This window comes from Nerophis ophidion, linkage group LG06 (assembly GCF_033978795.1).
Source record: "Nerophis ophidion isolate RoL-2023_Sa linkage group LG06, RoL_Noph_v1.0, whole genome shotgun sequence".
In the NCBI taxonomy this organism is placed as follows: Eukaryota; Metazoa; Chordata; class Actinopteri; order Syngnathiformes; family Syngnathidae; genus Nerophis; species Nerophis ophidion.
In genome coordinates this window covers 2,191,667-2,206,127 of record NC_084616.1, presented here as the reverse complement: position 1 = coordinate 2,206,127, position 14,461 = coordinate 2,191,667, and the positions used below count along the sequence as shown (strand labels likewise).

Here is a 14,461-nt window from a genome sequence, read left to right as displayed (position 1 = left end):
AAACCACTAGGACATCCTCGGTAGGCCCACATAAGGGCAAGGAAAATTCACACCCAGTGGGACGTCGATGACAATGATGACTATGAGAACCTTGGAGAGGACCACATATGTGGGCAACCCCCTCCCCCCTCTAGGGGACCGAAAGCAATGGATGTGGATCAAGTCTAACATGATACTGTGGAAGTTCAATCCATAGTGGATCCAATACAGCCGTATTCTACTCATTTTTACAACATTTAAAAACATTAGTACAGTATAACTGCTCCGTACAACGGCCTTCTAAAAAGTAATTAATTTTACTTTTTGAAACTGATACTGATGATTTCCGATATCACATTTTAAAGCATTTATTGGCCGATATTATCTCTAATTATTATTGATATCCCACATTTAGTTTGTAATTAACATGGATCATAGTATTAACTACTGTGTTGATTCACGAGTGATATATATTTCCAAGACATTGGTCCTAAAGTGTTTTTGTAAATGTTGCAATTGTTGTCATGATCACTAGAGACAAATAAGGATTTGGTAAGATTTTGGTCATTTCCAGCGTGACAAAAGCGCTCTAAAACAACACCTCCAGACAACTTCAACACTTTACTAATACCCTCCTCCATTCACATCCCATCTCCCCGGATTATAAACAACTCAAATGTACTTCTAATGTATATACTTGTTCTTATGCTATGTGAACTCACTATGTTCTCTGCTGGCTGTACATATCCTACTAAGTCACACCTACACTGTTTCAATGTCCACATTTCTCTGTTGATGCAATTGTTGATGACTGAAGTACTGATATCAACCAAAGCTCCTCATCCCACCCCCCGGATTGTAAATAATGTCAATAATTCAATGTATATACTATGATGATTAACTTGTGTGATGACTGTATTATGTCGATAGTATATATTTGTACCATGAATTGATGAAGTTGAAAAACTTATTGGGGTGTTACCATTTAGTGGTCAATTGTACGGAATATGTACTGTACTGTGTAGTCTACTAATAAAAGTATCAATCAATCAAAAAAAAAGACAGCAAAGCCAAGGAAGTCGGGCTAGTAAAGAGACATAATATAACCTGGTTAGCAGCTGCGAGACGATCGAAAATCACTTTTAACGCCATCACCTGGTTCTTGTTGGTTTGTTCATGGCGTTTTCACACTGCTAAGTTTGAATCAAAGCAGGTTTTATCAAGTTGCACAGCTAGCATTTAGTAGACTGTTAGCATTAACCAAGCTAGCTGGGGTTACACACAACATACAGTATTTTTGATGTTGTCTGTTGACTTTTAGTCATGGATAAGCACCAAAATGAAAGCGTATTATTTTCGGAGAAGTAGCGCAGTTATCAAAGTATTTCAAAGTAATAATGGTGTCAGAGTTAGTTTGTGACGAACCCCAAGATGCAGAGAAGGAGGCAGGCATTGCGGAAGAAAACATAATTTAATTTAACACTAAGACAAAACGGAACAAAAGGGTACAAACAAAAGGCGCGCACGAGGCGGATAACAAACTTGGCTAAGAACAAAAACACTTACTGTGACACGACAGAACTATGGCCTGAACAGAGTGAACAGAAGTAGACAAAGCTACAAGCGACAAGACAGGTAGTAGTGACATCAACACAACACCACATGACACGACAACAATCCAGCATCTGACTGGAGGACAAAACAGGCTCAAATAGTGTCTGGCTGATTGACACCAGGTGTGGCCAGGTGCCAATCAGCCTCAGCTGAGGTGACACAGCTCTCAGGGAGACAAACAGGAAACAAAAAACTAAATAAGAGTGCTGACAGGAACTAAAGACAGGAAATACGACACACACAGAGGAAAAACTAAAACACAACCAAACTGTCATGGGCAAGCCTGACAAGTGGGCTTGTTTTTGCCCCAGGGAAAGCTGAGGATGAAATAAGGCTGTGTACCCCGGAAAACTTGTAGAGTCCGTGCAATTTGAACGCAGCAAAATGAGCCTTAGCGGACTTTGCTTTCTGAATTTTTCCGCCTGTTTAAAAAGTGGCTTTAGGAGACAAGTTGGTCTTGGACAATGGCGGCGGCTTACTCAAATCTGGATCACTTCCACCAATTTGTACCTTTTTTTCCAAGGTAGCGAGCCTCTGGAATAGGTTCCAGTTTGTCTCGCTACAGTCCTTGGTTTTTTTTGTACGATCCATTTGAATCCAGTCTGGTTGCTGTCTCACGTCACTGCGGGCACAGTACAGCATTGTTCTGGCCATCAAAATGGCCACCGCGGCCCCACAATGCATTGCCAAACCACGTGTCCTTTTGAGCCCACTTGACATGCTACTGATTAGCATTAGCAATTGTACATGACTTCTTCCACACCTTCAGATGTCTTCACGGGAACTACAGTTAAGATGCAGGTTTCAATGGGGTTTTGAAAACGTTACTTACAGTAATTTCTGGCGCAACCCAAGACTCGATATAGCAAAGACTGAGCTGACTAGCCAACATACCATGACCTATACACTACGGGGGAATAAAGTAGGATAGCACTTTATCCTTTATTGTTGCACTTCAAGAGTACAAGGTAATGACATTTTAAGCGCAGACTTACATTGTACGGGGTAACCAAACAGGAACGTAAAAGGTGGGAAAGTGGTCAATCTGGGAAGAAGAAGAGGAGAAAAAACAAGTCCCAGACTAAACTTCTATTTAGTTAGAGACCAGACATCTGTTTCTCAAATTCATCATACTTTGCTATGCACAGCAGACGGTGTCTCCAAGATGTTGTCCAGATTTAGTCCTAAATCACAAATGCCCAGAGTTCTGCCTGAATCCTTCAGTCATTGGTGGCAGTTTTAGGGTAACGATGACCAGCGTTTTCCAAGGTCTTGACACACCAGAGCAGGACTTTCTGCAGTCAGCAGATGATGATGATTCCTAGTAGGTAGATAGTATCTTCTACGTCCTCCACCTCCAAGCCCAGATCTTGTCTTTTTTTGGTTGAAAGGCCAGTTGATCAATTCTCTTGTTTGGATTTGGGAGAGCAGTGCAAAAGGAGGCTAGAAGAAAGTTAAGACAAGACAGAACACAGAAGCAGAGAAAAGGGAGAGAGGAAAGCGTCCGCCTTCGACAAGTGCCATCTCACTTCTTGGACTGGGTAGACTCCAAAAGACAAGATGTCCAAGAGGAGCTAGCACGTAGCCCTGGAGCTCCATGGCTAGCGTGCCCGGCAAGGCGGAGGCGAAGACGAAGACGCCGTGGCCGAAAGGGCAACGTGTTAGCCAGACTAAAAATGAACCAGCGATACCCAGTCTATTCCTGGCTAATGCGAGATTGCTCGCTCCTCGTGGCGAAGAGGACAAGATGGACGAGGTGAGGCTGCGTGTAGCACAAAACACTGTGATGGACAGCTGCGCCCTATTGTTTACGGAAACCTGGCTAACGTCCTCAATCCCAGACGCTAGCATGGAGCTAACCGGTCACACAGCACACAGACAGGACAGAAACACAGAGTCTACCGGCAAGCGGCGTGGGGGTGGATTGCTAACCTTCCTAAACAGCAACTGGACTTCAGATTCAAAGGTAGTTAACAGCCACTGTTCCCAAGATCTGGAATATATTACAGTTAAATGTCGACCCTTCCATCTAGCCAGGGAGCACCCTGCTGTTCTGATCACAAACGTGTATATACCTCCTGATGCTAACGCTAGCACGCCGCTAGCTCTGCTGCACAATACAATCAGTGCATAACAGAACAAATTTCCCGAGGCAGTCCACATCATAGCGGGGGACTTAAATCATGTCGACCTGAAAAAGGTGCTTCCCAAACTTCACCAGCATGTGAAGCATTTAAGTCTCATCTTAAAACTCATCTGTATACTCTAGCCTTTAAATAGACCTCCTTTTTAGACCAGTTGATCTGCCGCTTCTTTTCTTTCTCCTATGTCCCCCCCTCCCTTGTGGAGGGGGTCCGGTCCGATGACCATGGATGAAGTACTGACTGTCCAGAGTCGAGACCCAGGATGGACCGCTCGTCGGGACCCAGGATGGACCGCTCGCCTGTATCGGTTGGGGACATCTCTACGCTGCTGATCCGCTTGAGATGGTTTCCTGTGGACGGGACTCTCACTGCTGTCTTGGAGCCACTATGGATTGAACTTTCACAGTATCATGTTAGACCCGCTCGACATCCATTGCTTTCGGTCCCCTAGAGGGGGGAGGTTGCCCACATCTGAGGTCCTCTCCAAGGTTTCTCATAGTCAGCATTGTCACTGGCGTCCCACTGAATGTGAATTCTCCCTGCCCACTGGGTGTGAGTTTTCCTTGCCCTTTTGTGGGTTCTTCCGAGGATGTTGTAGTCGTAATGATTTGTGCAGTCCTTTGAGACATTTGTGATTTGGGGCTATATAAATAAACATTGATTGGCATTGATTGAAGTGTGCTACGAGGGGAGCTAACACACTGGACAAAGTCTATTCCAACAAAAAACATGGATATAGAGCCAAGCAACTTTCCCAATTAGGCAAGTCTGACCACATGTCCCTGCTCCTTTTACCAGCTTACATACCAACAAGGAGAAGTGCTCCTATCACAACCAAAACGATCCAAACATGGCCGGCGGGAGCCATGGATCAGCTGCAGGACTGCTTTGAACAACAAACTGGTCAGTTTTTGAAAACCCAGACTTGGAGCAGTACACAGAAGCAGTCCTGGGGTACATCAAACACTGCATAGACACTGTCACAGTGGACAAGTCTACCTCAACAGGAAGCCCTGGATGACAAAAATAGTCCAGGGCTTACTCAAAGAGAGAGACAGTGCCTTCAAAACGCAGGACCAGGAACTCTACAGAGCTGCCAGAGACAACCCATAGAGACACCAGAGAGGCAAAAGCCGAGCACAGGAGGAAAATGGAAGCCCACCTGCAGAGCAGCAACACAAAGAAGGTATGGAAAGGAATAAAACACATGACAAACTTTAGACTCTGTAATTCTTCGGCTGACGGCGATGCCTCTCAAGCGGGGGAGTTAAACAGCTTCTTCGCCCGATTGGAGAGAAAAACACCTGCAGCCGTCACAACAGTTCCACCCAACACCCACAGCAGCTGCACCCTTATACTGGAGGAGAATGAGGTGAGACGCACGCTGAGGGCAGTGAACCCCAGGAAGGCTACGGGCCCAGATGGAGTCCCGGGACAGGTACTGAGGGACTGTGCAGACCAGCTGGCCGGAGTATTTACTAAGATCTTCACCCAGTCCCTCTCCCAGGCCGTCATCCCATCATGCCTGAAGACTTCCACAATAATCCCGGTGCCGAAGAAGAACTCCATCAGCTGCCTGAATGACTACCTTGCACTTACACCTTTAGCTATGAAGTGCTTCAAGAAGCTGGTACGGACCCATATCACCTCAGTCCTCCCTCCCGAGCTCGACCCACACCAGTTTGCCTACAGAGCCAACAGGTCCACAGAGGTCGACATCGCCACAGCCCTACACTCCTCCCTGGGTCACCTGGAGACGGGGCGGAGCTACGTTCGGCTGCTTTTTGTGGATTATAGTTCGGCATTTAACACCATTATTCCTGATAGACTGGAGTCCAAACTGTCAGACCTGGGTCTATCGAACTCCATCTGCATGTGGATTAAGGACTTATCCAACCGCCCCCAGAGGGTGCAGTTGGGTCGCCACATGTCATGGAGCCTGCACCTCAGTACCGGCTCTCCACAAGGCTGCGTGCTGAGCCCCCTCCTCTACTCCATCTACACATACGACTGCACACCTGCACGCTCCAGCAACTCCATCATCAAATTCGTGGATGACACCACCGTAGTGGGGCTCATCTCGGAGGGAGACCAGGCTGCATATTGGGATGAGGTGGAGAAGCTGTTGGATTGGTGCAAAGTCAACAACCTGGCCCTGAACACCTCCAAGACCAAGGAGCTGGTCATAGACTTCAGGAGGAATAAAACGGACATCCTGCCCCTGATCATCAGCGGTGACAGCGTGGAGAGGGTCTCCGACTTCCGCTTCCTGGGAGTCCACCTGGCCGACGACCTATCCTGGAGCACCAACACCATGGCTACCATCAAGAAGGCACACCAGAGACTGCACTTCCTGAGAATACTCCGGAACAACCACCTCTCACAGGAACTGCTGGTGTCCTTCTAGCGGTGCTCCATTGAGAGCATCCTGACCTACTGCATCTGCGTGTGCTTCAGCAGCTGCACGGCCGCAGAGAGAACGGCGCTCCAGAGAGTCATAAAGACCGCCCAGAAGATCATCGGATGGCCCAGTTGGTCGCTACATCTGTAAGTGCAAGTTAAAGCTCTACTATGCAAAGCGAAAGCCATTTATCAACAACATCCAGAAACGCCGCCGGCTTCTCTGGGCCCGAGATCATCTAAGATGGACTGATGCAAAGTGGAAAAGTGTTCTGTGGTCTGACGAGTCCACATTTCAAATCGTTTTTGGAAATATTTGACATTGTGTCATCCGGACCAAAGGGGAAGCAAAACATCCAGACTGTTATCGACGCAAAGTTGAAAAGCCAGCATGTGTGATGGTATGGGGGTGTATTAGTGGCCAAGGCATGGGTAACTTACACATCTGTGAAGGCACCATTAATGCTGAAAGGTACATACAGCTTTTGGAGCAACATATGCTGCCATCTAAACGCCGTCTTTTTCATGGACGCCCCTGCTTATTTCAGCAAGACAATGCCAAGCCACATTCAGCACTTGTTACAACAGCGTGGCTTCGTAAAAAAAGAGTGTGAGTACTTTCCTGGCCCGCCTGCAGTCCAGACCTGCATTATGAAGCGTAAAATAGGACAGTGGAGACCCCGGACTGTTGAAGGACTGAAGCTCTACATAAAACAAGAATGGGAAAGAATTCCACTTTCAAAGCTTCAACAATTAGTTTCCTCAGTTCCTAAAAGTTTATTGAGTGCTGTTGATAGAAAAGGTGATGTAACACAGTGGTGAACATGCCCTTTCCCAACTACTTTGGCACGTGTTGCAGCCATGAAATTCTAAGTTAATTATTATTTGCAATAAAAAATAAGGTTTATGAGTTTGAACATCAAATATGTTGTCTTTGTAGCATATTCAACTGAATATGGCTTGAAAAGGATTTTCAAATCATTGTATTCTGTTTATATTTACATCTAACACAATTTCCCAACTCATATGGAAACAGGGTTTGTACATGTTGCAATAAAAAGTGACATTTTATTATTAAAAACATTATTTATTAGCAAACACAAAATCACTGAAAATTGGTAAGGTTGAGCACCAGTATTGATTCCCAGGTGCCTGGAATTGGTACTGTATCGGTGCTGTACCCACCCTACACACTACAAACCTCAGCAGGCAGCTCTGCTCTAAAGTGGGTTCTCACTCAGATGGGACTCTTCTGGACTTTGACTTGCAGTCTGGCCCGCTTGACCTTGTGTTCTTGTCTGCTTCTCCCTCAGGTGACCTTGTGTTCTTGTCTGCTTCCCCCTCAGGTGACCTTGTGTTCTTGTCTGCTTCTCCCTCAGGTGACCTTGTGTTCTTGTCTGCTTCTCCCTCAGGTGCATGTGAAGACTGAATCTCTGGCTGTCAAAATCTCCCAAGAAATCAACTATGCCAAGAGTTTGTATTACGAGCAACAGCTGATGCTGCCTGCCACTGACGACCAGGACTGCTTGTTGCTGGAGTCCTGATCTCACACACACACACACACACACACACACACACACACACACACACACACACACACACACACACTGGTATACATATCAGTCTTTCTAAAACTCAACAAGACCATTTTTGTTGAGATCTCAGAGAGAGTGACATGAGTCACACGCTCTCATTTCCCACAGAGCACATAAGAGTTTTAATGAGTGCATATTTATGATGTCCTCACATGTACATACTGTATCATGCAAGTCTTCCATATCATCTGTAAATATGACACTATGGATGATGTGAATATAACACTGTGTGACTTTTTTAGAGTATTATTTGGAGTGGGGGTTGGAATATATAGAATTGCACTGACACACTTAAGGAATCCACTTTGGAGCTGCCTTCCCCTGCCTGCCATAGTGGACTACCTCCATATACGTGTGTAGTACCTCCATACATGTGTGTAGTACCACCATACATGTGTGGACTACCTCCATACACGTGTGGACTACCACCATACATGTGTGTAGTACCACCATACACGTGTGTACTACCACTATACACGTGTGTAGTACCACCATGCACGTGTGTAGTACCACCATGCACGTGTGTAGTACCACTATGCACGTGTGTAGTACCACCATGCACGTGTGTAGTACCACCATGCACGTGTGTAGTACCACTATGCACGTGTGTAGTACCACCATACACGTGTGTAGTACCACTATACACGTGTGTAGTACCACCATGCACGTGTGTAGTACCACCATGCACGTGTGTAGTACCACTATGCACGTGTGTAGTACCACCATGCACGTGTGTAGTACCACCATACACGTGTGTAGTACCACCATACACGTGTGTAGTACCACCATACACGTGTGTAGTACCACCATACACGTGTGTAGTACCACCATACACGTGTGTAGTACCACCATACACGTGTGTAGTACCACCATACATGTGTGTAGTACCACCATACACGTGTGTACTACCTCCATACACGTGTGTAGTACCACCATACACGTGTGTAGTACCTCCATACACGTGTGTAGTACCACCATACACGTGTGTAGTACCACCATACATGTGTGTAGTACCACCATACACGTGTGTAGTACCACCATACACGTGTGTAGTACCACCATACACGTGTGTAGTACCTCCATACACGTGTGTAGTACCACCATACACGTGTGTAGTACCACCATACATGTGTGTAGTACCACCATACATGTGTGGACTACCTCCATACATGTGTGTAGTACCACTATGCACGTGTGGAGTACCTCCATACACGTGTGTAGTACCACCATACACGTGTGTAGTACCATCATGCACGTGTGTAGTACCACCATACACGTGTGTAGTACCACTATGCACGTGTGTAGTACCACTATGCACGTGTGTAGTACCTCCATACACGTGTGTAGTACCACCATACATGTGTGTAGTACCACTATGCACGTGTGTAGTACCACCATACACGTGTGTAGTACCACTATGCACGTGTGTAGTACCACTATGCATAAGTGTAGTACCACTATGCATAAGTGTAGTACCACTATGCATAAGTGTAGTACCACTATGCATAAGTGTAGTACCACTATACACGTGTGTAGTACCACTATGCATAAGTGTAGTACCACTATGCATAAGTGTAGTACCACTATGCACGTGTGTAGTACCACTATGCATAAGTGTAGTACCACTATACACGTGTGTAGTACCACTATGCACATGTGTAGTACCACCATGCACATGTGTAGTACCACTATGCACATGTGTAGTACCACCATGCACATGTGTAGTACCACCATGCACATGTGTAGTACCACTATGCATAAGTGTAGTACCACTATGCACATGTGTAGTACCACTATGCATAAGTGTAGTACCACTATACACGTGTGTAGTACCACTATGCACATGTGTAGTACCACCATACACGTGTGTAGTACCACTATACACGTGTGTAGTACCACTATGCACATGTGTAGTACCACCATACACGTGTGTAGTACCAGTATACATGTGTGTAGTACCACTATGCACATGTGTAGTACCACTATACGAGTATGTAGTAGGACTATAAACTGACACTGAAAAACTATTCCTCCCTCTTTGGTGCAATTACAGTGGTAGAAAATGGATGAATGGACTGATGGATGGATGTATGGATGGATGGATGGATGGATGGATGGATGGTGCAATTCCAGTGTCCTGACTTGTTAGCAAGCTGATGAAAAGTGGCAGAAGTAGCTCTGTCATGACACATGGAGGTCACATGGAGGTCACATGGAGGTCACATGGAGGTCACATGGAGGTCACATGGACATATGCAAATAAAGACCTGGGATGCAGTCGTCTTGTTTTATTTCTATTATTTTGACTAAGTTGTAAAGTGCAATCACATATATGTGATGTTGTGTTGGAGTGAATCATGTGTTATATCAGTTGTGAGTGCAATTACATATATGTTGTGTTATGTTATGTTGTGTTGGAGTGAATCATGTGTTATTTCTATAGCTTGTGAGTGCAATTACATATATGTTGTGTTGTGTTGTGTTGTGTTATGTTGTGTTAGAGTGAATAAGCATACAGTGAAGTGGAGACGTGACCTTCATGTACAAATCAGGGCTTTTGAATGACTTCATGAGAACTGAATCCCAGTTACTTTAGGAACCGTTTTTTTATGCACATGCACATTTTGTGTCTGCAATCACACATTCTGAACATGAATCACAACTGGACGAGAAATTGAGTTGAATTGAAATTGAGTTAATTTAGCAACCTTTGGAAAAAAACATTTTTTTATGTATAGGAATATACACACATACATATATATATATATATATACATATATTATATTATTTATTTATATTAAATAAACAAATATGTACACATACATATATGTACATATTTTTTTATTTAACATTCGGAATATATATATGTATATATATATATATATATATAAAATATATATATTGGGGATAGGGTTATTTTGTATATGTATATAGGTTTCCCTGTGTATATACATATATACATTTATACACATGTGTATATATATATATATATATATATATATATATATATATATATATATAATATGTATGTATATGTGTACATATATGTATATGTATTGATGTGTATATGTATATTTACATATATATATGTATATATACACATATATGTGTGTATGTGTAAATATATACATTTGTATGTATACAGTGGGGCCAAAAAGTATTTAGTCAGCCAGCGATTGTGCAAGTTCTCCCACTTCAAATGATGACAGAGGTCTGTCATTTTCATCATAGGTACACTTCAACTGTGAGAGACAGAATGTGAAAAAAAAAAGCCAGGAATTCACATTGTAGGAATTTTAAATCATTTATTTGTAAATGATGGTGGAAAATAAGTATTTGGTCAATAACAAAAATTCAACTCAATACTTTGTAATATAACCTTTGTTGGCAATAACAGAGGTCAAAGGATTACTATAGGTCTTTACCAGGTTTGCTCACACAGCAGCTGGTATTTGGGCCCATTCCTCTATGCAGATCTTCTCGAGAGCAGTGATGTTTTGGGGCTGTCGCCGAGCAACACGGACTTTCAACTCCCTCCACAGATTTTCTATGGGGTTGAGGTCTGGAGACTGGCTAGGCCACTCCAGGACTTTCAAATGCTTCTTACAGAGCCACTCCTTCGTTGCCCGGGCGGTGTGTTTGGGATCATTGTCATGCTTTCAGACCCAGACACATTTCATCTTCAAAGCTCTCACTGATGGAAGGAGGTTTTGGCTCCAAATCTCACGATACATGGCCCCATTCATTCTTTCCTTAACACGGATCAATCGTCCTGTCCCCTTAGCAGAAAAACAGCCCCAAAGCATGATGTTTCCACCCCCATGCTTCACAGTAGGTATGGTGTTCTTGGGATGCAACTCAGTATTCTTCTTCCTCCAAACACGACCAGTTGAGTTTATACCAAAAAGTTCTATTTTGGTTTCATCTGACCACATGACATTCTCCCAATCCTCTGTTGTATCATCCATGTGCTCTATGGCAAACTTCAGACGGGCTTGGACATGCACTGGCTTAAACAGGGGGACACGTCTGGCACTGCAGGATTTGATTCCCTGTTGGCATAGTGTGTTACTGATGGTAACCTTTGTTACTTTGGTCCCAGCTCTCTGCAGGTCATTCACCGGGTCCCCCTTGTGGTTCTGGGATTTTTGCTCACCATTCTCATGATCATTTTGACCCCACGGGATGAGATCTTGCATGGAGCCCCAGATCGAGGGAGATTATCAGTGGTCTTGTATGTCCTCCATTTTCTGATAATTTCTCCCACAGTTGATTTTTTCACACCAAGCTGCTTTCCTATTGTAGATTCACTCTTCCCAGTCTGGTGCAGGTCTACAATTCTTTTCCTGGTGTCCTTCGACAGCTCTTTGGTCTTAGCCATAGTGGAGTTTGGAGTCTGACTGTTCGAGGCTGTGGACAGGTGTCTTTTATACAGATAGCGAGTTCAAACAGGTGCAATTAATACAGGTAACGAGTGGAGGATAGAAGAGCTTCTTAAAGAAGAAGTTACAGGTCTGTGAGAGCCAGAGATCTTCCTTGTTTGAAGTCACCAAATACTTATTTTCCACCATCATTTACAAATAAATTCTTTAAAATTCCTACAATGTGAATTCCTGGATTTTTTTTCACATTTTGTCTCTCACAGTTGAAGTGTACCTATGATGAAAATGACAGACCTCTGTCATCATTTGAAGTGGGAGAACTTGCACAATCGCTGGCTGACTAAATACTTTTTTGACCCACTGTATATATATAAATATATATATATATATATATCAGTGGTTCTTAACCTTGTTGGAGGTACCGAACCCCACCAGTTTCACTGAACCCTCCTTTTTTTTCAAATTGCAGACAAAGTTATATGTTTTTGGTAACACTTTAGGATGGGGAACATATTCTAAGTAACAAAGACTTAATTTAAAGTTATTTGGTTAGGGTTCGGGTTATAACAAGACTATGCCGAATAAGACAATAAGTACTTAATAATGACTAGTTAAGAGCCAATATGTTTCTAATTTGCATGTTAATAAGCAACTAATTAATGGTGAATATATTCCCCATACTAAAGTGTTACCATGTTGTTTTTTACTGGTGCACAAAATGAAGCGTGCATGAACATCACCTTGTTGAACAAAACCAACACAGTGCATAAACTCACAACAAATTACTTGTGCTGTTGTCGTGTCTGTAACACACACATAGGGAGAAGTTGTTATTTACACTCTGAGACAAATGTATCTTGACCTCTGCTGAACCCCTGAACCACTGGTGTGTGTGTGTGTGTGTATGTATATATATATATATATATATATATATATATATATATATACACATACACATATATATACACATATATATACACATAAGGGCAGCATGGTGGAAGAGGGGTTAGTGCGTCTGCCTCACAATACGAAGTTCCTGCAGTCCTGGGTTCAAATCCAGGCTCGAAATCTTTCTGTGTGGAGTTTGCATGTTCTCCCCGTGAATGCGTGGGTTCCCTCCGGGTACTCCGGCTTCCTCCCACCTCCAAAGACATGCACCTGAGGATAGGCCCCTCCCACCTCCAAAGACATGCACCTGGGGATAGGCCCCTCCCACTTCCAAAGACATGCACCTGGGGATAGGCCCCTCCCACCTCCAAAGACATGCACCTGGGGATAGGCCCCTCCCACCTCCAAGGACATGCACCTGGGGATAGGTTGATTGGCAACACTAAATGGTCCCTAGTGTGTGAATGTTGTCTGTCTATCTGTGTTGGCCCTGTGATGAGCTGGCGACTTGTCCAGGGTGTACCCTGCCTTCCGCCCGATTGTAGCTGAGATAGGCGCCAGCGACCCCAAAAAGGGAATAAGCGGTAGAAAATGGATGGATGGGATATATATATATATATATATATATATATATATATATGAGGGCAGCATGGTGGAAGAGGGGTTAGTGCGTCTGCCTCACAATACGAAGGTCCTGAGTAGACCTGGGTTCAATCCTGGGCTCGGGATCTTTTCTGTGGAGTGTGCATGTTCTCCCCGTGACTGCGTGTGCATGTTTGTCTATCTGTGTTGGCCCTGCCATGAGGTGGCGTCTTGTCCAGGGTGTACACGCCATCCGCCCAAATGTAGCTGAGATAGGCACCAGTGCCCTTTGCAACCCCAAAGGGAATAAGCGGTAGAAAATGGATGGATATATGTATATATACACACACACACACGGAAAATTGTGAAACAGGCTTGTAGGGATGATATAGCCTCTTGTGTTTTTTCCTGACATCTGTGGTCCCCTCCAAGGTTTCTCATTGTCATCCCATTGGGTTGAGTTTTTCCTTGCCCTGATGTGGGATCTGATCAGCCCAGGATGTGGTTGTGGCTCGTGCAGCCCTTTGAGACACTGGTGATTCAGGGCTGCATGAGTAAACATTGATTGATTGACCTCTTTTATCTCCTGCTTACATTTAATCTATTTTATTCCTCTTTTGAAAGTTTTTTTTCATATTATTTTGAAAATCCCGCGATGAGGTAGGCGACTTGTCCAGGGTGTACGCTGCCGTCCGCCCCAATGCAGCTGAGACAGGCTCCAGCACCCCCGCCACCCCAAAAGGGACAAGCGGTAGTAAATGGATGGATGGAAGGACTTTGAGAATGTGAAAAGTGAGCTGAGTAGTCATTGTGTCTTTGATGAAATAGTCTTCCGAAGGGAGGGGCTCCCCCCAAAGAGCCACGCCCCCCCTAAAGA

General features: G+C 44.2%; 1 protein-coding gene across 6 annotated transcripts in view; it reads left to right on the top strand.

Annotated features, from left to right (window-relative positions):
• vps13d (vacuolar protein sorting 13 homolog D) overlaps nt 1-10,009 on the top strand; it is a 181,537-nt gene extending 171,528 nt beyond the window's left edge. For all 6 annotated transcript variants that reach the window (XM_061902435.1, XM_061902439.1, XM_061902437.1 and 3 more), the window contains one exon: nt 7,550-10,009. In XM_061902435.1, coding sequence (XP_061758419.1) covers nt 7,550-7,681 — 132 coding nt within the window. In that variant the 3' untranslated portion in view covers nt 7,682-10,009. The remainder of the gene's footprint in view (nt 1-7,549) is intronic.
• Nucleotides 10,010-14,461: the final 4,452 nt, after the last annotated feature.